The 22,828-nt window shown below is 54.5% G+C and overlaps 1 protein-coding gene across 5 annotated transcripts in view; it reads left to right on the top strand.

The window, feature by feature from the left end:
• TTLL11 (tubulin tyrosine ligase like 11) overlaps positions 1–13,311 on the top strand; it is a 243,536-nt gene extending 230,225 nt beyond the window's left edge. For all 5 annotated transcript variants that reach the window (XM_043565834.1, XM_043565835.1, XM_043565837.1 and 2 more), the window contains one exon: positions 7,114–13,311. In XM_043565834.1, the coding sequence (XP_043421769.1) occupies positions 7,114–7,406 (293 nt within the window). In that variant the 3' untranslated portion in view covers positions 7,407–13,311. The remainder of the gene's footprint in view (positions 1–7,113) is intronic.
• The last annotated feature ends 9,517 nt before the right edge of the window (positions 13,312–22,828 follow it).

Below are 22,828 nucleotides of genomic sequence, written 5' to 3'. Positions count from 1 at the left end.
TGCCCCGTCTCCCTGGTCTCAACACAGCAGCCGCACCGATCACGTCACTTCCCATCTCACCGGTGGCCTCCCGTCTTCCTCGGCATAGAACCCAAAGTCTGATCATGGTCCACAGGGCCCTCTGTGGCATGGCCTGTGAACCTTTCCAGCCTCATCTTCCTCAGCACAGCTAGAGAAGGGCAGGGCCTTGGCGAGGGCCACGGAGCTCTGCCCCACTTAGTGGTCAAGGGATGGTGCCGGGAGAGACGGGGGGTGTGCGGTTTCTCGGAAACCAAGGAAACCGAGAGAGGACTAAATGCAAAGCTGGAACGATGTCATGGCTTTTTGGCTTCCATCATTTGAGATTTTAAAAATAACTCCCTCAGAACGTCTTAAAAGGCAGACCTTCTTAGCCCAAAATCCAGCTTCTCAAAGCTCGGGGGCAGGTCCTTTTGCAAATAGGCCGCGTTTTGCAGATGAGTGTTCAGGGTGGAGTGTGGACAGACTGGACTCGGCAGTGAGGAGGAGGATGGGGAGGAAGGGATGGGTTCTCAAAGTGGGGTCCCTGGACCAGCAGCCTCAGAGGCACCTGAGCACGCGGTAGGAGTGCAACTTCTCGGAGCTTCCGAGCCCGGAGCTCCGGGGGAGGGACCCGAAGTCTGTGTTTGCACGAGCCCTTCAGGGGACCCTAGACTTCTAGAGCCTCCGGTCTGGACCATCTTGGTCTCAGGAGTCTGCACGGCGTCTAAGAGAAGGGTTCTCAGAGGGTCGTCTTTCCCTGTGCCCCTTGGCTTACCTTGCTGGCCTCAGCTGTAAAGTGGCAACAATAACACCTGCGTCACAAGATCGCTGAGAAGGTCGCAGCCCATTCAAGGGGATTAAATGGCTCCTTATTGGTGCCTGCTGTGTGCCAGGCTGTGCTGGGCACTGAAGATGCAGAGAAGATTGGGGCAATGTCCCCGCCTGCAGGAGCACACAGTCCCACTGGGGAGACAGCCACGTACCCATGGATTTGTCCCAATATATAGGAGGAAACAAGGGGCAACCCCAACGAAGGGCCATTAGCTCTACCTGGGGATGGGCCAAGTGTAGCGTCCTAGACCTCCAGACCTTAGAGGCTGGGTTGGGGTATTTTTAAGATTATATATATATATATGTATATATATATATATATTTTTTTCTAATTATTATCAACAATGAACATGCATTATCTTACTTGGAAAATACAGAAAAATAGAAAGAAAGATACAAAAATACCCTATAAGTCCCTCCCCCGCCCCCACACGGTGCTGTAAGTTGCCGGTGAATACCATTGTGTGCTTTTTGTTTTCCTTTGGAAGAAATGTTTTGAAATACTCGCATGGCTCTAAAAACTTCTGCCGAGTTGCTTGTCAAAAGTCCCTAGCAATTTCACCATCAACTCACCGGTAGCGTTGTTTTACGTTTTTGCTAATGGGTGAGCAGTAGGCTTCAATGGCAGGTTTTCTCTCTTCCTTGCTAATGTATGTGAACTACCCATTCACGTGCTTTGTCCATTTGAGGACTCTGTAAGGCTTAAGTATTTTTAACATGAAATTAACTACCAAAACCAGACTTAACATTTAATGCCCCCCACCCCAGATTCCTAGGGTTTTATTGCAAAACAATAAATGCATCAGAAATAAAAACAGTGATGTGTCAAGTGCTTATGATTGTGCTTATGTTCTCATTAATAGTGAAGGAAATGTAACTAGCCTCGGTGTTCAACAGTGGGGGATATGGCGAAATGATATACAAAGTAAGATTTGATGCAATATTCTGCCACTATTAAAATAATGTTATGAAGGCTATAGAGCAACATACAAAAATGTTCACGATACCATTTTAAGCACAGTAACTACAAAGTTTTGTGCATGTTGTTATTACGAGTGAAAACACATCTTCTGTAGACAGAATGGTTTGAAGGTCAGTTGTCAAGGACGCTTAGGTTCTAGAAAGCGGACATTCATGAGCTTGCCTTTGCTTTCTGTTGGCCTTCTCACTGTATGTAAGAAAGAGGGAGAGGGGCGCCTGGGTGGCTCGGTTGGTTAAGCGTCTGACTTCGGCTCAGGCAATGATCTCGCGGTTCCTGAATTCGAGCCCCTCATCAGGCTCTGTGCTGACAGCTCGGAGCCTGGAGCCTGCTTGGGATTCTGTGTCTCCCTCTCTCTCTGCCCCTCCCCCAATCTTGAGCGCACGCTCTCTCTCTTTCTCTCTCTCCAAAAGAATGAATGAATGAAAGAAAATAAAGGAAAGAAGGAGACAGCCCCAGAGGGAACATGTGGACTGTCAGTGAGGATCTGGAAAGGGCAGGGGAGTCCAGCCAGGTGGGAACCCCAGCAGCCCTACCCCGGGAAGGCCACTTGGACTATCTTAAGTGCATTTCCTCCTCCTGTTTTCTTCCTGCCCCCACCCCTAGTCCCTCAGAACCCTCCAAAGCTCGATTCTCTGCAGCTCAGCAAATATCGAGCTGAGTCCGGCCGCCATTTCCTGGGCCAATTGATGAAATGAGGAGCAAGACACTCAGCCCCTCAAGGCGGCCATTGTGGGGACCTGCGACCCACATGTGCATGGTATGCAGTGTGGGGTGTCCTTCTTCCCAACCCTCACTGGCCTTCAGGCTCTCTCAGACATACTCTGTGGGGCTCTTGGCCAGTGTAGACAGGCTGAGACAGCCCTTCTCCCCTGTCCCTGGCCTGAGAAGTGTCTGGCTTGCCTTCTTATTTTGGTGCTGGTGATGGTAGTGCAGTTTGAGGTCTGGAGACCTGGGGTCCTAGTCCTGCTTATGCTGGGCCTCGATTCCACTCCCCTCTTCTGTAAAAGGAAGTTGCTAGACCAGGCTTTTGGATCGCTGGGAGGGATGGTGCTCGGCTGGGTATGAAGAGACAAGAGTCCCTTAGATGAGTCCCTTCTGGTGAGGGAGGTCTGTCAGGGCAGGGCTCTGAGCCTCCACCCACCTCACAGGATTGCGTTCGAGGAATAAAACCAACAAACACACTCCACTGTACAAAACAGGAATCCCCTGACCGGAGAATGTGCTCAGGCTGTACGAGGCATGGGACTCCGCCACTGGATCTCGGCTCGCTCTCCTCGGACCCCTTCCGTGGCTCCCGGCTCATGTCCCCTGGCCTTCCAGTCCTCTCTGGTCTAGTCCAGCTGCCCCTTCCCCACCTGTCCTGTGGCAGGTGCCCGAGGCCATCACTGGGGCCACACGCCCCACCTCCTCCTCCCTCCTCCCTATTCTCGGCCCAGCCCACCCCTTCCGGCTCATCTCTGCCCATCAAAGCCCTACCCATTTTGCCCATTCCTTATTCCAGGAATGAGATTCAGGACCTGCAGTGCATGAGGCCGGTTCAAATCCATCCCAGCCCTGCTGCCCTTATCGGCATGTAACCCGAGCTCAAGTTATTTGGTCTCTCTGGGCCTTTGTTTTCTCACAGGCACAATGAGAGTCGTAGTGGGGTCAGAGCACCCCGCACAGCAAGCCTGGTTCCTGCAAGAGTCAGTAATGTCCCTTACTCCTCACTCTGCTTCTATCTTCCTTGCATGTATATAAACTGTATCAAAGCAGAACCTGTATTCAGGAAGGTGGCATTGTGTTTTCTTCAAAGTGATACATGCACAGAACCTCAAATTCAAGTGGTAGCAAAGGGTTCACAGTGAGAAGCAGCTACCCCTGCCTCGCCTCTTTCCACCTCCTAGAATTTTCCATTGCACGTTTTAAAATTGGGTCCGTGACTTATTCATTCCATAATGGGAAGCCTGTGTTGCCCTCTCCCCTCCTACCCATTTTGTCCACCCCACCGCCTCCGGCAGTCATCAGCCTATTTTCTGTATCTATAGGTCTCATTCTGCTTTTTGTTCGTTTATTCATTTTGTTTTGTTTTTAGATTCCACAAAAAAAAAATAAATAAAATAAGGTATGTGTTTACTCTAGAAAATCAGGACATGTAGACAAACAAAAACAAAACCCAGTATAACATAGGACGTCTCCTTTCTCATTTTAGAAGGTCTCCTTTCCAGATGATTTAGTCATATTTTTTGCCCAGAAAAGGTCCTTTATATTTTTTCTGTGCATTACTGCTTCAATCGTAGCCTTATTAGTTTAATTAAGGGAAAGAAACTAATATTGGTTGAGTAAAACGCATTCAGTGCTTGCTACTCAGACTGTGCTCCAGAGAGCAGCCACGCGGGCACCACCAGGAAGCGTGTTGGGAATGCGGTGTCTCAGGCCTCACCCCGGAATCTGCATTTTGACAAGATCATGCATGGTAAATTTGTTTTTTAATGTTTACTTATTTTTGAGAGAGAGAGAGAGCACGAGCAGGGGAGGGGCAGAGAGAGAGGGAGAGAGAGAGAATCCGAAGCAGGCTCCGTGCTGTCAGCGCAAAGCCCAGTGTGGGGCTTGAACCCACGAATCGTGAGATCGTGACCTGAGCCCAAGTCAAATGCTCCACTGACTGAGCCATCCAAGGCACCACAGTGTCATGTGCATTAAAGCGGGGGGAAGGGGTGTGTAGACCAGGGCGGCTCAAAGTTGCAATCCACGAACTGTTCTGTACAGTCCTGGACAAGAGGCTTTGAGCCAAAATGTAAACCAGTGCCACTTCCTTTGTAGAGAAAGACTTGCTACAGAATACTGCCAGCTGAACTAAACAATGTGATTGATGAGGAGGGTGATTTATATTCTGGCCCAGGCTCCTTATCTTGTCAGAGACCGGGGACACACAGTTCCCGGACTCGGCACCCATCTGCCGTCCACACTTTGAGTAGCACTGTCGAGATCACACAGTTCTGGAATGGGAGGCTGGGACTGCATTGGGTTTCTCTGGCTTTGGATCCTGGCCCCTTGCACCCTGCTTGGGTCTGACCCTCCCGCTGACTGTGACAGACGCACGTGCACGCATGCACAAATGCACACAGGTGCACATGCATGCATCCACGCTCACACTCTAGGAGAGCCCTGGCCCCTTGTCAGTGATTAGGAAACCCCTGTCTCCCAATTCAGACGGAAGCTCCCTTTCCCCTGTGTCTCTCTGCACGAGACCTCTGTTTGTATTAAGAAGGTTTTACGCCAGGGTCCCTGTTCCCTTTATCAGCTCCTCCTGTCAGGGCCAAACGGAGCCCTGGAGAGAGCATCTGGAGCCAAGAAAAGCTGAGCAAAAAAGCTTGGATGGATTCGGATGGAGACAAAGAAACAACTTTGCTCAGCTCAAGTTCCCAACACAAGAAGAGCTCTCAGATCCCAGGGTCCATCTATAATCCAGTATTTAAGCCTCCAGGCCAGGCTTCTGCCTGAGGACAGAAGCAGGGGAGCAAGGCCACTGGGAAGGTATGGATTAGCAGAGGCAAAGCCAGCCTCCTCTTTTTTTTTTTTTAATTTTTTTTCAACGTTTTTTATTTATTTTTGGGACAGAGAGAGACAGAGCATGAACGGGGGAGGGGCAGAGAGAGAGGGAGACACAGAATCGGAAGCAGGCTCCAGGCTCCGAGCCATCAGCCCAGAGCCTGACGCGGGGCTCCAACTCACGGACTGCGAGATCGTGACCTGGCTGATGGCGGACGCTTAACTGACTGCGCCACCCAGGCGCCCCAAAGCCAGCCTCCTCTAAAATGCCTGTGGCGTTCCGTCCAGCCTGAGCGTCACCTTCCCCGAGGAGTCCAGGCAATCCCCTGACTTTGGGTCATGGGGTTCAGTTTTGCTTGGACATTGGAAAGACTCAGAACTTTGTATGTAGTACCACTTATTGAAAGAATTGGGAGTCAGGGGCACCTGGGCGGCTCAGTCGGTTGAGCTTCCGACTTTGGCTCAGGTCATAATCATGAGTTACAGCCCTGCATCGAGCTCTGTGCTGACAGCTCAGAGCCTGGAGCCTGCTTCGGATTCTCTCCTTCTCTCTCTCTGTTCCTCCCCTGCTCGCACTCTCTCTCTCTCTCTCTCTGTCTCTCTCAAAGATAAATAAACATTTAAAAAATCTTAAAAATACATAAACTTAAAAAAAAAAAAAGAATTGGGAGCCAGAGTTTGAATTTCCAGGCCACTATTCTCTGGCTGCGTGACCTTAGGGAAGTTACTCAGCCTCTCTGAATGTTGGTTTCCTCATCTGCAAAGCGGGGCATAATAACACTGATCTCAAAAAGGTGTTGTGAGGATCAGTGGCGATGTCTGTAAAGTACCTAGCACTAACCCATTTGTTCATTCATCCATTCATTCACTCATGTATTCAGCGTTGTATATTGAGCACTGGGCATCTGGCCCTGGGGGAGCAGAGGTGAGCTGGAGGTCCCAACTCAGCCGGGAAGAGAGAGGCTGTTGGAAGGACCACACAAATAAACACCGAACGGGCCGCCGTCGGCTGCAAAGGAAAGGGCTAGAAGCCCGTCCCAGCGGCCGCGTCTGATCTGGGGATCAGGGAAGCTTTTCCTGAGCGGGGGATTTTGAGCTCCGATCCCAACGATGAGTAGGAATTTATGAGGCAATGTAAGGGAAGAACGTTTCAGGGACATAGTGGGGACTGCCATGACCTTCTAGAATATCATTTCGGGGAGAGAGAAGGGGTAGAGAGAAGTAAAATTTGCATACAGCAAAACGCACAAACCTTCAGGCACAGTGTGTGACAGGCCCCCACACCCACGTAACCAACACCTCTATCGACATGTAGGGCATCGCCGTCAGGGGTCTCTGAGGAGCAAACTTTCCCCGTTGTTATCGACGTCAGGGGCTGGGTTTTGACTCGAATGTTTTATGGTGGCACAGAGGGATGAGGCCTTGGGCCAGGCTGCATATGAGCTCTGCCACCTCCTACCCGTGTGACTTTGCCCAGCGGGCTCCGCTTCTCTGAGACTCAGTTTCCTCGTCTGTAAACCAGTGCTAACTGAGCCTCCCCCACATGACTGATGAAGGGGTCGACTCCGCAGATGGTCGTGAACGCCCAGCTGGTGCCTGGCACGAGGCAGGCCCTCTGGGAGTTTAACCCAGAAACTAAAGTTCCCGGGATGGAAATGGTGGTGAGCAAGGAGCCTGGTGGCTAGAGCGGCGCCTTCCCCGGGCAGCGTGCGGGCCCCTTTGGCACACAACCCCCGCCCCCCTCTTAACGCTGGTCTCTCTGTCCGCAGGAATGTGCTTGCAGGCCTTCGTGGAGGCTTTCTTCTACCTGGCTCAGAGGAAGTTCAAGACGCTGCCGCTCCACGAGCAGGTGGCCTCGCTGATCGACCTATGTGAATACCACCTGTCCCTGCTGGACGAAAAGCGCCTGGTGTGTGGCCGCAGCGGCCCGGCGGGGGGCCGGCCCCTGGACAGCGGCAGCCCCCCGGACGCCACCCCCTCGGCCCCGCCGGTGGAGGGCCACCCCCCGTCCTGCACAAACAGCGCCCCCAAGGCAGCGCATTCCAGACACGCTCTGTCCTGATGGCCACTCGATGCTGCCGATGAAGGGTAAGCCCTCCGGGGCCGAAGAGGACCCTCTGTGCTCCCCGCCTGTGGACAGAGGGCAGGCTGCGGAGAACCCCCGCGGGACAGCCCCCTGCCTGACATGCCGTCTCCATGTTCTGCTGAGCTGTGCTTTGAAACAGGCTGATGGCACCCGCCCGCCTTCCTCTCGGTGGTCCAACTATGTGTGAGTCATCGGTGGACATATGACATCCCAAACGCGACAGATGGCATCTTCTATTCTGGGCTCACAGGAAGCAGCCACCGGGGTAAAACTGTTGCGTTCGGGGCACGGGGCGCCAGCGATCCTGAGCCCGAGCTGCAGAGAGGAAAGAACTCGAGAGAGCTGAGACTTGGGTCTGCCGGGGCCTCCGAGAGAACACTGGTTAACTCCCGGGGACATCACGCTGATTTCCTGCCACCGTGCTGTGAAAACCGAGTGGAGCTAGTGTGTGGGCACGCCCGACTCTCCCATCCCGATCGTGTGCTCCCCGGGTGTAGTTAACAGACTGGCCTCATTTATTTCATTAGCTTGCCTGTCACTGTCATGTTCGGTTTGTTATTCATTAAGAACTAACCAAGAAGTAACCAGGTAAAGGCTCCTAGAGTCTCAGGGCTGACAGGAGCCTCAGAAGTCATTTTGTTTGATTTTGTTTGACCTTGACCCCAAAGCAGGAGTCCCAGGGTCCTGTGACGGCACCCCCTCACCCCACACGGATGAGGTGCCATCACCTGGCCGGCAGGTGCCTGGCAGGCACTTGCCACAGGGCCCCTGGGTGGGAGGAGGGGCTTCCGAGGGGAGGACAAGAAAACCCCCTTACGGGCCGGTGTGAGGGGGAGCATGGTGTCAGAAGCTCAGGACAAGGGGCGCCCACACCCCCCCTTCCAGGAGACCCTTTCCTTTTCTCCATCTGTGTCCCCAGGCGAACCCCTTCTCAGAGGGGAAGGTTCAGAGGCAGCCAAAGGTGGCATTTTGGAAAACCAAGCCCCGCAGAACTCGCTCTGGGCTGCTTGGTGACAAGAGCCACCTGTGATGACCTTGTTTCCCAAGCAAAAACAGGACAGGTGACCTAAGACGGGAGGGGCGGAGGAACCTGATGCGCCCCTGCATAGGGACATTCTAGAGGTATCAGTCAGCTCGGGTAGTTTTGTAACGCTGTTCCCATTTTCAGAGGAGCAAAGGCCGGCCTGGGGGGGGGTCCCGTGGGAGAGTGAGGCTTGGTCCAGTTCTGTTGGTTGACCCCTGAGCCCCATTTCCTTTATGTCCCCTGGTGAGCGTGACTCAAGTTCCGATCGCCTCTGCTCCAGGTCTGCCTGCCCTCCCCACCCCCCACCCCCCACCCCGGGGCCCTGCCCGCTCTCCTGCAGCCCTGTGACATGGGCCAGGACAATCAGTGATTCTAAGTGGTCTGCTGTGAGAAGCAGACTTTGAAGGCCCCGTCCCCGCTCTTCAGTCCCTGTTATTGCCAGAGCAAATGGGCCTCGCAGCAAAGGAGTCTCTCACACGTGTTAGCAGCTGGGAGCAGCAAAGAGTCTTTTCAACACAACTCTTCTTTTTTTTTTTTTTTTTTCCAGAAAGCATTCACTTGCCAAAATGGAGTGCAGTTTTCAGTTCCAAAATCAACCAAACACATTGGGTTGGGGGGGGGGGGGGGGGGTGGGGGGTGGGAAACCGAGCCACATTGTTTGGGATGATTTGAGCATGTCAGTTCTCACAGTGAGGAATGTCCTGTCCCCACCCTTGCAGGTCACATGCAGGCAGGTGGCTCTGCTCAACCCTTCACTGTCTGGAAGGAGCCCCTCCTCTGCAGGCAGGGCCTGAGACCTGCACCCCACGGGGTGAATGTCGGGAAAATCAGGCCGCCATTTTACAAGAGGCCAGTAAGGGACAGACTGGGCCCTTTCTTCTCAATGCTGTTCAACAGGAAGAATTCGATGCTGCTCCCTTATCAGAGTGAGCGACAGGAGATGTCCCCCACCTCCTTGGTGCCTATGGGAAGCCCCACTTACCCCCTTTGTTTCCCACACCCCTCACGTTTCAGGGTGCAGCTGAAGTGATATAGCAAAGACACACACGTCCTTTCTCCTGGAAGAGGGGAACCGGAGACAGGGATCCGGGGCCCAGAGACGCCCCATGAGGAGCGGAGTGCCCCGTGTTCTACCTGTGTTATTTCTGGGGTAGGGCCCTCAGGATCCATCCGGGCCTCTTCTCCCCTAGTCCCCCTTCCTCCCCCTCCCACTGATTCACACACACGCACACACACGTATGCACACACGTGCACGCACTCCAGCCACATCAGCCCTTAATGTTCCTCTGGCTGAGGTCCCTGAAGGGCCAGCTTTCTGGAGCAGGTCCAATGAATGGAGATCAGGTTCAGCCTGTCTCAGCTCAGGGTACATCACTGGGTCTGGCCCCCACCCCAGCCTCTCCTGCCACACCTGTCACTTCCGGTGCACCGGTCGGCTCCCTTTCTCTTCCACACTGGTCATCCTGCGGCCCTCCTTCCAGCCTCCTAGGAAGTGTGCTTGGCTTCTCTGCTGTCACAGCCGGGAGCTGGGTCCCCACAGCCTGGCCAGAGGGGAGCCTGCCGTAGGTGCTAATAAAGGCGCATCCGATTCAGTGCAGTTGTTAGCAAGTGCGTGGAGGCAGGGCCTCCGCCCCCAAACGGGCGCCCTCTTGGTTCTCCTGAGGGTCCCCGTCCACTCTCCCTGGCTCAGACTTCACCACCTCCTGCCTCTCATCCCCCTCAACTCGTCCTCCGTCCTCCAACCCTAGTGGACCCAAAGGAATTCGGAGAACCACAGAACCGATCACACGGTCCCCTAATTCAGCCATCATCTCTGCCCAGATAAAGCCCGTGCTCCTTAACCCAACGTTCAAGCTGCTCATAATCCAGCCCCGTCCTTCCTCTCCATCCTAAAGCTGTGCCTGGTCCACGCTTTTCTGGGGAAGGCCTCTGCCCTCACCGGTCACCATGCTCCCAGGGCACTCTCTGTGTGTTGTTGCCCCTAGGGAAGAGAATGTGCTGGTTCCTGCCCCAGGGACAGGACCTGCTCCTGGCTCTCCCGCCCTTGTGCTTACCCTTCCGTGCTGGACGGCCTCCCTCCGTCCAGTGGACACTTACTTACCTTCAGCGTCCAGCTCAAATGCCCCACTGCAATCTCCCACACCAAATGAACTGTTCCCTCCGTCTATTTTTGAGAATCTGGAAAGTTCTGTTATTACCATGCTTGCCCCGTGGCATCACAGGGCTCTCACCCTTATCAAGCTGGGAGTTCTTCTGGGTCAGGCAGGTGCTGGATTCACTCAGGCCTCCGAGCATGGGGTGGGGGTCTAGCAGATGCTGGTTGAAACAATACAAATATCCAGCAAGTCCCAGGGGAGGAGTGGGGTCATGGCGCTCCTCCTCCCCGAGCCTGTGAACACCCTTAACAATCATGGGATTTTAAACCTTGCCAGGGCCATTCACTCAATACCTCCGTGTCCCCAGCATGGTGGCTGCCCCATGACCCTGAGCGGACAATGGCCCTTCTCACCCCGGGTAGTGTTTCCGTCGTCCTTTGTATCTTTGCCCTGGGCTCAGGTGCGGGCAGTGCCCCCGGTGGGCACCCCCTCTTCTTCAGCCTTAGAAAGGCCCGCCAGGCTGGGTCATGCGCACAGGGGTCCTGTGTCAGGTGTCCCGCCTTCTCTTCAGCTCTGCAGGACCCTGCGTCTGTGTGGGGTTGGAGAGCTGAGTAGATAATCCCGATGTGAATGTGAATGTCGATGGTTGGGGGGGTGGTAGGACCGGTCTGCGGAGGAGCCCAGACATTCGGAATGGCGTTTCTGCCTTTCTAGAACCAACTCGTTTTCCCACGTGAATTGAACCACATCTGTTCAGTGCTTCACAGTTTACAAAGTGCCGGCACGTCCATCCTGTCCTCTGACCCTCCAACAACCCGGTGAGGGATGGGGGTTCTTATCACCCTCTTCACAGACAGGGCACCGATGCCCAAGCTCGCGGCTGGAGAAAAGGCAGAGCGGGGACCCACCGTGAGGCCCCCTGCTCCCTCCTTGGCATCGTGCCCGCCCTGCACAGAGACTCGGCGCTCCCAAAACCCAGAGGGCAGAGGCTTTGGGACCCATTTCAGAGACGTGTGAGGCTGGGGGCTTGTTCAGCTCACACCCAGGCTTCTGGGGCCTCAACATGGACCTGCCAACCTCCTCCTCCCATGTCGAGCCCCCCAGGAGGGCTCTGGGAACCACCACACTCCCGGGCTCTAGGTCCCTCGGCCAACGAGGGGGTGACAGGCACTCCCTCACTTGGTCCCTGGGAACTAAGACAAGACACAGCCAACACAAACATACACGAAAGTGTTTTGCAAACCAGCGGGCTGCTCAAATGCCATGCTCTCTTCGGCCCGCTCCGGCTTCCTACGAAGTGTGAAGGGACGAAGGAAAAACTTTCCTTCTTGAATGTTGTCATCCATCAAGACAAATGAAGCCAAAACAGCTCCTCGCCCCCCGCCCCCCGCCACCTGCCCTTCATCCTTACGCTTAAGACACTCTGCAGGCTGAAAAATGGCCTGTGCCGTGCCTCCGACACCTAGAATCTGCCTTGTGATTGGCAGAGTATTACGCCAAAAAAGCTTCCTTCTTTTTTTCACTTCTTGATTAATGTCCTACACTCCTTGGCCTGATAATTGAAAATTGGGGCTTGAGAGGGCCGGCGTTTGAGCACCTTCCCTCGAAGCTCAGAAATGAACTCTCTCGCTGGGGAGCTGGTGTTCCTGGTGGCCGAGGGGGCCGTCCTCCTCTCCCCCCGCTGAGGTCAATTAACCTAAAATCCACCTCGCCTCAGTTGATAACTTTTGCCAGCCTCCTATTTGCTTTGATGAATGTGAGAGGGATTTTCCCACATGGCATGTGAGTTTCTCCCTCGTGAAATAAATCCACAGGGTTTTTTTTTTCTGTTCCCGGGGCACAAAGGAGCTCTGTAGAACCCTCAGCCTACCCCGTTACCTCCGTCTCTAGTAACCAGAAGTCTTGGTGTTTATTTAACTAGGAAAACCATGCAGCACAACGCTTACAGGTACGCACACGCGCGCACACACACACACACAGCACTACGGAGCTTCTGTATAAAATGGCAAAATTACTGACGATTTTCTCATTTCTGGCAATTTCCTTCTAAGTCTTATTTAGCGAGCAGAGGGAAAAGGGCTGTGCGCAGGCCCTGGGGTAACATAACGCACTCACTAAGGGACTCCTGGGAAACATTTCCTCCAATGTGAAGGTGCTTGCTAGGATTCTGACCAGGACCGCGGTCCCGGGCCACAGGGACGCTGCCTGCTCCTGACTGTGGCTCCCCTGGGTTCTTCCCAGGCTGCGGGAGCAAGGCCAGGGCTGCTGATGCAGGAAGTCAGGAGGGATATTTTCCCTGCAGAACCACCTGCCTCACAACAGGGACACGAGGGCCTTCTTTTGCTGGACCTGCTGCGCTCTCGCTGTGTGACCGTGCACCTGCGGCTTCGCCCCTCTGCCCTCTTTCTGGCCCCCACGGTGGCAACTGTGTCGTAATGAATGTAAGAAACCCGTCATGGGCTTGGCGCCTGGGAACTACCTTAATAAATGTCTAGAACAAGACCGATGCCAGGGAACCTGGGCCCACCTGGATGTCCCCGACAGAGAGGCCCTTCGAGGCCCGGCGAGCGTCCCCGTGCTGGAGCCCTCCTCCCTCTGAGCAGGGCTCTGTTGCGAGGCTGAAACTCCTGCCTCTTAAAAGCCTTTAAACATTCTTTATTAAATTTTCATGGCACATAAAGTCAAGGTTCTGTGACTTGGCCTCAGTTGTCTTGGTAACTTCATAAAATGCAATAATAAAACAAAGCTGAGTGTTGCTAAACACAGGCTCATTGTAAAAATGGCTGCGAAGTATTGACAGTTTCTTCCGTGTGATACCTCTTCACGGCAAATCCACCGGGGTGGACAAAACTTGCTCATTTTGGGGCAGTTGGCAAGAAGAGAGCTTTTACATTTTCTTCTCCCCTGATGGTGCCTGTTTGCCTGGGAAGCTCAACGTTGCCTCCAGTAAACTGTGAGATCCTAGGGGAGAAGGAGGGAGGAGTCTGGAATATCTCCCAACCTTTGATCTGCTGCAGATAGTCTCCCTTAGGGAAAGAGTGATGTGCCACCAGTTTGGCCACCTGTCAGAGACTCTGTGGCAGGGACAGCTGCCCCGGGAGGGAGGGTGGCCCATCCAGCCCCGTGTGTGCAGAAGTCACTGCCGGCAGGGCCGAGCTGAGCAGGTGTGCGTGACAAGCTCCCCCCTCACGGGGAAGCGGGAGGCAGGGCGCCTCCCCAGAGAACTGAGCCACTCAAGCTGCACCGAAAAGGTGATTCCTGGTGCTGCCGGCTCGCGTGGTGGCTCCTTCCCTGGGAACAGGGCACCTCCTGGACCCACCGCTCCTCTGGACTTGAAGGGAGCAGCCTATGTCTGCTCTGAACATCTCCCAGACTCCACACCGCCCGGGGAAAGTGAAAAGCAGATCGCCTGAAGTTACATGGGGATCCCCGCCCCGTGAAAACCCCACCGCTCGGTGGCCCCAGGGAGGCACTCATGTCACTGAGCCCCCTCCACAGTGAGGGGGCCAGGCAGGCAGGCTCTGGGTCCAGGGAGCTCCCTTGTTCTTTGGACCCCGGGTGCACCATTTTAGGAAACACTCGGGGGTTACGCATTCCTTGCGTTCTCACTGTAGGCCGGCCGCTGGTCCTGGACTCCTGGGTCTGCAGGTCACGGCTCAGCCATGTGGCAGAGCTGCTGGGAGGGCAGCCAGCAGCCTGAAACGCTACATCTGCCTTGGCTCTCTGCAGCCGCGGCCAGACGTGTCTTCGGAGGAGCGAGTGAGGACATTGAGGCTGCAGGGCCCTTTCCATACCTCTGCCTCTCCCCCCTGGAGCCCTTGGGCATTTGGTGGCGCCCCTCAGGGCTCAGTCCCCACCTCTGACTCTAACCCAAATCTCCGATACACAATGGACTTGGTTCTAATATTGTATCCTTGGCTGCTACATTCCATGTATCAGTGGTACCAATAAAGCAAGGGAAGCCCAGAGAGGGCAAGGGCCTTGCCCCAAATGCTCAGCAAGTTCGGGATGTGAGCTAGCACCCTGTCCTCCTCTGGGAGGGATTCTGAAGAGGAGAAGCCAGCGCCAGCCCAGGGGGCCTTTAGGTCAGGAGTGTAATACCTAGTTCCCACAGTGCATCTCAGCCATGAGCTGTTTTCCATATTGATGCTGCAGGTAAGGAAAAAGCTTCAAATGCCATCATCATCACTTCCAATTTTTTTTTTTTTAAACCGGTGACAAAGCTGGGGACCTTGGAGAAAACCCTTGTTCAAAGTTACAACCACAGCAGCATCCTCCCCGGGCCACCTGGCCAGCTGTGACCCTACCACCACCCCAGCCACTTGGACCCTTGGAAGACATGTGTCGTCTCTGGACTGGTTCACACCAGGGCCTAAGAAGGTGCTGGGCTTGCCCAGATTAGACCAACTTCTCCCACCCGCCACAGAATGGTTTGGGGGGGGGGGGCTGGGGAGGGAGGTTGAAGGCTGGAGCTGGCCTCATCTCTTGCTTGGTTCTAATCATGAGACATTGGAGATCCTCTCGGAAACACTCTGCCTTGCAGCCCCTTGCCGGTACTTTAAATCTGCTTTGCGCTATTTCTGGGGCCAGCTGCTGCAGCATCCGTGGTCACCGGCTCTACCCTGGTGGTGCTGGGGTACAATACAGCCCGGACTCCGGCAGGTCAGAAGTCTGTAGGTGTGGCCCAAAGGGGCCAGCTGCAAGCAGCCACTTATTAGAAGCCTCATGTCTTCGCTTTCCGAGTCTCATAAATACCGTCTCCCGCTCCGTAACGTACCCTTATTTTAGTCAGGATAGGCGAGGCAATGCCGAGGTGACAACAAATCCCCCGAGTCACAGTGGTGTAACCCAATGGAGAATTTTCCACACGCGCAAAGCTGACCAGTCAGATGGTCCCCCAGGAGGACTTTCCTCCACGCAGGATCCGGGCTGCTTCCAGCCTGGGCTCTTCAGGCTCTCGAGGCTTGGCCTGGCTCCAGGAACGGTTGAGGACCTCAGGCGGTGGAGTCTCCTCAGGCGGTGGAGACCTCAGGCGGGGGAGGCAGGAGGAGCACACTCAGCCCAAGCCCCTGGGGCCCTCTGGCCTGCAGGCAGGTGGTCCGGCCAAGCCAGCTCCAGCCGCCCCTGCGGCCAGGCCCGCTGAGGAGGGCAGGCCCGTACAAAGCAGCCTCGGTGTGGTGAATCGAATGGCATCAGGGTTGGGTTCAATTAGCCCAGGGCGGTGGGGCCGGGCCAACATAAACTATGTGCTCAACAGCCACCGAGCGCACGCAAGGGCCAGACGGCGCTGGGCACGCCGTGTGTGTCAGTTTGCTAATCTCCGACGCAAGTCCAGGAAATGGAGTCTCCTCTCATCACCCCATTTTACGGTCGAAGAGAGCGAGGTTCCAGACCGAGATGAAGCGACTTGCCCGAGGTGGCACCGTTTGTAAATGCCGAAGCCAGTGTGGGATCTCAGCCTCGGGGGGCCGGCGTCCCAGATGGTTCTTCTCTGTGCCGCCGCCCCCCTGGGCTCTCCCCTTCCCACGGCGGTGAGTCCTGCCAGGGAAGGTGTCCGAGAGCATGTGGGAGTGGGAGGCGCTGGGGGAGGCCTTGAACAGCACCTCATCAGCAAACGTTTCTCTAAAAAGCTCTGGCATGTAGTAAAATCCTTGAGGTAAGGCCTCGACGGTCATGCTTCCCGGAGGCTGCCCCAACCCAGATCAGGGGGGCCTTGGGAATTGCTCAGCTCGGCAGCCGAGTGACAGCAGAGGGGAACCTAGAGGGACCACACTCCCATAACCAAAGCCTCTGAGTCTGGCTGGAATATGCCAGGCAGCGGGACGGGAGGCTGGGGGCAAAATTGGGGACCATGTGTGGTTGTATCCCAGGCAGGTCCCAGGCACCGCCCCAGGCACCGCCCCAGGCACCGCCCCAGGCACTGTCATCACTGAAGCCATGCGGGGGAGGCCTGTGACCTCACTTCTCTATTACAGCCAAGGAAACTGAGGCTCGGAGAAGCTTCACACCTTTTCCGGGCCCACGAGCCACCTTAGAGGCTCTGAGGTGAGACAGTAGGGAGAGGGAGGCAGGTGCCCACATCCCTGCAGGCCGGAATGTCCCAGGGCCCCACCCATCCAGGCCCATCAGTGTGTGAGCAACACATCACAACATCCAGAACGTCTGCCCCCACGCCCGGGATCCCAGCTCCACAGCCTGGAAAGAGGCTGGAAATGACACTCTGGTCTCAGCGCGCTCACGTGCTGCATGTGAGGTGACACTTGATGGAAGCAGAAGGGATGAGAGCCTCAGCAGAGAGGGGACTTTGGTGCAGGGGCAGAGAGCCCTTTGCCTCAGGGCCAGCCAGGAAATGTCCACCCACATTCCACATTCTTTACCTGAAAAAATATGGAAGAATATTATACATTTTACGTAGGCTTCCTTAAAAAAAAAAAAGGGGGTTTTTTAAGAATTTGATTCCTGTAATATGTCTGGAAATCTTACTTTCATGGAAATTCATTCCCCAAGGACACTAGGTAAAATGAAAACCCCACTGCATGAGAAAGACACTCAACCACCTGGGCTTCATGTTATTGTTATCAGTTTTTTAAAAAATATGCTATTATACACACACACACACACACAATGCACATATGGCATTAATGGATATATATGGTTAAAACAAACAAAAACAGCACAAAGATATACAGTCATAAGTAATTTCCCTCCACCCCTGTCCCTGTCCCTCAACTCTGGGGACGTCTGTCTCCAGAGACAGCTAGTAATTCTGGGTTTTATATGTTCTTTCTTTCTTTCTTTTTTTTAAAAAAAAAATTGTAATGGTTATTTATTTTGAGAGAGAGAGGAAGCAAACGAGTGGAGGAGGGGCAGAGAAGGAGAATCCCAAGCAGGCTCGATGTTATCAGCATGAAGTCCGACTCGGGGCTCAATCTCACGAATCGTGAGATCACGACCTGAGCCAAAATCAAGAATGGGACGCATCACCGACTGGACCACCCCGGCGCCCCTGTATGTTCTTTCAAAGACAGTCTGTGCATATACAAGAATTCTTATATCTGTGTGTATACCCTTTTTCCTCTCTTTTACACTCTGCTTTTATCACTTGACATATTTCTTGGACATTGTTGCATGAGACGTACAGATAGGCTGGCCTCAGCTTCTTAATGGCGCCGTGGCATTCCTTTATACGATGCATTATAATTACTTATAATACTTTAGTTTGCTGAACTGGTCCCCAGTCGATTCACACTGTTTCCCGTTCTCCGTTACCACATAAAGGGACTGTTCCTGTATGTGCACCTTCATGTACTCGTCTGACTAGACCCGAGAGAGCGAACTACCAGGTCAAAGGAGACACGCATTTCAAATTGCAATCGATAAATTGCCAAAGTGTCCTCCCAAGAGGCTGGGCCAATTTTCGGTCCCACCAACAATGTGTGAGAGGACCAGATCCCCTCATCCCCCCCAACAGAGCACATTATCAAAACGCTAACCTTTGCCAACGGATGGGCGAGAAACATGGCATCGTCTGATTATAGACTTAACTTTTGTTTCTCTCGTTACGAATGAGGTTGGGACTCTTCTCAACGTGTTTAAAGGCCACTGGTATTTCCTCGTCTATGAACTGGTTGCTCATGTTCTTTGCCCGTTTTTCTACGGGTCTTTTCTTTGTTGACTGGTAGCATGTCATTGCAAATGGAAAGAATCAGCCTTTTGTCATATTTTTGCAAAATATGTGTTCTTTGTGGGCCATTTTTCGGCAGCCAACTGTCTCTCTGCCTCCAACACATTCTCCACAGGCTGCCAGAGTGGCCTTTCTGAAATGCCAATCTGATCATGTCACCCTCCTACCAAGATAGAAGACAGCTTCCCACCACCGCGTCCAGCTCACACACCTCACTTGGTTTTGGGGGTTTTCAGTTCGGGGCCCAGCTTTCCCCAGCCCTGACCCACAAGGCCAACCTCGTACACCATGAACGTTGTGCGCAGCGTGGGGGCGAGGACACACAGAGAACCCAGCGCGCCCCCTAGAGGCGACCCACAGGGCCTCCCACGAGCGGCTGCCTCTGTCCCATACACCTTACCTCAGGACTCACCAGAGTTTTGCCATTCCCCAAACGCCCCGTGCACTTCTGTGCCTTCCCCAGCTCCATCCATGCCTTCTAACGCCCTTCCTCCCCTGTGCCCCTAGTGCCCTTCCTCCCCTGTGGGCCTGGGGAGATTCCTCCTCCAAATGTTGATGGTCACCACCTCTGCAAAGCTGACCCCGCTCTCGCAGGTGGGCTCACCTTCCCCTGGGGCCCCACAGTCCTCCTGTTACCCCTTTAACCCACGTCGAGGCAAACCTCTCCCTAGGGCAGGGCTGTGCTCAGTCCTGTCTGAATGGCACGCCCAACCAGGGCCTAGCACCGAGGAGGAAATGCGTGCGGAATGAATGAAGGACTGAATGAATGAAGGTAGCCTTCCGACTGCCCAACTCGGTGGGCATGAAGCGAGGGGAAGACCCAGAACCTCAGCCTTTCAGACTGATGTAAAGTTGTGCATTTACCCAATAGGCTGTTCTTTTGCATAGATATCCATTAAGCACAAAATGCAAATTTAAAAACATGCCGCAGAATGGTCCTTCCCAGGTAATTATATAGTCTGCCCTGCGAGTCTGCAGTGAAGGCCTTTTCATTTAGTGGATCCAGTGCTCTTTTCAAATAATAAATTAAGGCCCATTCAGGAAGAAGGTTCTCCTCCCTCCCCTAATTCCCCTCAAAGGGGCATCGTAGGAACACTCAGGGGAGGGGGCAGGGCCCCAGGGACCCTTCCTGGTCTGTAAGGGCAGGTGGGATGTAGGTTCCCCAACCCCCCACCCCCCGCTTCCCACCCTTGCCCATACCAGCCTTCCTGCCAGTCTCCTTGGGTGGGGAATGTGCCTCCAGCTCTGCCTCCATCACCCCCCGGGCACCTGCTGGGCCTCCCACTGTTCTGCCCCCTCCTCAGCCTGCCAGCACCCCTGCATCCTGGGGACTTTCAAAAACAGAAGTCGGAGGGGTGGCTCAGTCGGTTGAGCGCCTGTCTTCGATTCAGTTCATGGGTTTGACCCCGTATCCGGCTCTCTGCTGTCATCACAGAGCCTGCTTCGGATCCTCGGACTCCGTCTCCCTCTGCCCCTCCCCCGCTCACACTCTCTCTCAAAAATAAACATTGAAAATATATATACATATATATAATCAGATGAGGGCCCTCCCAGCCGCACTTTCCCCCGTGGCTTCCCTTGCCCTGCAGAGTAAGGCCATGGTCCCTGCGTGGTCCCTGTAGCCCCTCTCGCCTCCCCGTGCCCTGCATCTTGTGGGGTCCATCCTCTGGCAGCCCCAGCAGGGCCCCTCTGGCCTGGCTAAGGCCCACTCAGCCCGCAGGGCCCAGGCCTCTCTGCCCCTTTTCCTTCCTGCCCCTACTTGGTGACCGCTGAGCGCTTGTCTGGGTGCTGACACGTGCCAGGCCCCGGTGAGGCAGCGGCCACGTGAGCAAAACCAGCCCTGCTGCAGCTGAGGGCCGGACAGGAGGGAACTAAGTGCACAGGGCTGCGGGCGGGGAGGGTGGTGGTGCAGAGGGGAAGCAGCGGTGAGGAGGGCAGGGGCAGGGAGAGGCTGGCAGGCAGGAGAAGGCCGGCCCCGCAGGGTGCCGGCCCACCGGGGATTTCCTCCTTGTCACTGGAGAGCGCTCAGACGGGCTTGTGTGTTGAAATAAGCAGGCTTTGAATTTGGAGGGGGGGCTTCGAGGCGTCGGAGGTGCGTGAGTGGAGAGTGGAGCGAGGCGGGCGCCGGGGCAGCAGGGTGTAAGCCGTCAGTGGCTCTGGAGACACAGGGCACAGACTCAAGAAGCTTGTAGGAAGCAAAGCCGATGGCTGTTCTCATGATGGTGGCTTGATCATGGTCTCACCCCCCTCCGAGCAGGCAGGGACTGGACGTCAGCACTGAGAGCACAGCAGGTGGAATGTTCGGGGGATGAGTGAACCGACAGGTGGGAGAGGAAATGCTGAAGCAACGAAGGATTTGACACACGGGGACACTGAGACTCTAAGTCGTGGGGTCCTAGGGGCACCTGGGTGGCTCAGTGGGTTAAGCGTCTGACTTCAGCTCAGGTCATGATCTCTCGGTCTGTGAGCTCAAGCCCCGCATCAGGCCCTGTGCTGACAGCTCAGAGCCTGGAGCCTGCTTCAGAGTCTCTGTCTCCCTCTCCCTCTGCCCCTCCCCTGCTTGCTCTCTGTCTCTCAAAAATAATAAACACTAAAAAAAAAATTCCTTTAAAGTCATGGGGTCGTGTGTCACCTGGAGGAGCCGGTGACCATCCCAGGCCCGGGCAGGCCCCACGGCAGGGCCGGGAAGGAGGAGGAGACGGGCTGCCTCCCCCGGCCCTGGGGCAGCGCGGAAACCCCAGCTCCTCCCACCTGCTCACGAGGACTTGTCGTTTCTCCACACACCCACGGGCAGGGACACACACTGTCCCAGTAAATAAATCTGGGCCACTTTTCAGCATCGTTTAACGTCCCCGGGAAGGTTGGATCACGTGGCATCCGGCCGCAGCCCATTAGCGGGCAGGCTGAAGCATGTCATATTGAATTCCACGGCCCGCGGAGCCCGCGAGCCCCCACGCCGCTCTGAAATCTGCGCTCGTTTATTAGAAGGCACTTGTGGGGCTGATTTCCCATGAGGAACACGCTGCCCCCCTCCTCTTGCCAGGACCGGTTTCCCAAACCTCCACCAGGGAGGCAGGAGTGGGAGAATTGTGGACTCACTCCTCAGAGTATGGGGCACCCGGGTGGCTCGGTTGGTTAAGTGTCTGACTTTATTTTTTTACTAGTTATTTTGGGGAGAGTGCAAGCAGGGGAGGGGTAGAGAGAGGGGGACAGAGGATCGACGGGCTGACAGTAGCAAGCCTGAGGTGGGGCTTGAACTCACAAACCGTGAGATCATGACCTGAGCCAAAGTCAGACGCTCAACAGACTGAGCCATCCAGGCGCCCCAAGCGTCTCTTGATCGTGGCTCAGGTCGTGATCTCCCAGTTCATGGATTGGAGTCCTGAGTCCGGCTCTGTGCTGACAGCACAGAGCCTGCTTGGGATTCTCTCTCTGTGTGCCCATCCCCCACTTCTGCATTTTCTCTCTCTCTCAAGAGTAAATAAATAAAAAAAAAAAAGAGGGTATGACGTGGAAGGAAGCACGTAGAGGCAGGTGCTATGTGCTGGGGGCTGAACGGGGCTGACCTTGGGTGCTACTCACAGAGAGATGATCTCAAGGCACTGAGCTGTCCTGCTGTCCTGCCCTCTGGTCGCCTGCCTCGTCCCTGGCTTCCCTGGCCCCTGCCCCACTACTACGGCAGGACGTAGGGTCAGGCTGGCCAGGGGCTCAGCCTCCGGAGCTCATGACCCGGCCACAGCACAGTGTCTCTCCCTCTGCCACACCTCCTGGGGGCCCACAGGCCTGGGCTTCTGCCTTGAGCATGTGCCACACACACTGACCACAGCTCTGCACAAAATAAAATGGGGCACATACCCACACTGGTATGCAAGCCACAGCTGGGCAGAACCACACACACATACCCACACATACCGGCTCCCATCCCCGTGTGTAAGATACACACACACACACACACAGTCACATATACACTTCCACATGAATTTTTTTTTTCATTTATCTTTGAGAGACAGAGCACAAGTGGGGAGGGGCAGAGAGGGAAGGAGGCAGAATCCAAAGCAGGCTCTAGACTCTGAGCTGTCAGCGCAGAGCCCGACGCGGGGCTTGAACTCACAAACTGTGAGATCACGACCTGAGCGGTAGTCGGACACTTAACCGACTGAGCCACCCAGGCGCCCTCTACGTGAATTTTTGATTTCCAAGCAGCAGATAAACTTCGGTTCTTATTGAAGGATAATTGACATACAATATCCTATTAGTCTCGGGTGTACGTCATAGTGACTTGATATTTTTATAGGATATGAAATGATCCCCTGGATAAGTCTAGTCACCATCTGTCACCATACAAAGTTATTACAAATTATTGACTGCATTCCCTCACGTTGTACCTTACATCCCCATAAACCTTTGCTATTAATTCCTACTTTTGCTGCTCTGTGGTCAAGGAATATGGCTTTTCCTTCTTTGAACCTATGATGTACCGAGCGTTATGTTAGGTGCTAATTATACAAAGTTGGATAACTTTGGACTCCAGAGCCTAATAATGGAGAAGACAAATCCACATGGACAATTCGACCTGACACATGCATGGCAGAGG

The sequence above is a fragment of the Prionailurus bengalensis genome, chromosome D4 (assembly GCF_016509475.1).
Source record: "Prionailurus bengalensis isolate Pbe53 chromosome D4, Fcat_Pben_1.1_paternal_pri, whole genome shotgun sequence".
Classification (NCBI taxonomy): domain Eukaryota; kingdom Metazoa; phylum Chordata; class Mammalia; order Carnivora; family Felidae; genus Prionailurus; species Prionailurus bengalensis.
This window is presented reverse-complemented; position numbering and strand designations above follow the sequence as displayed.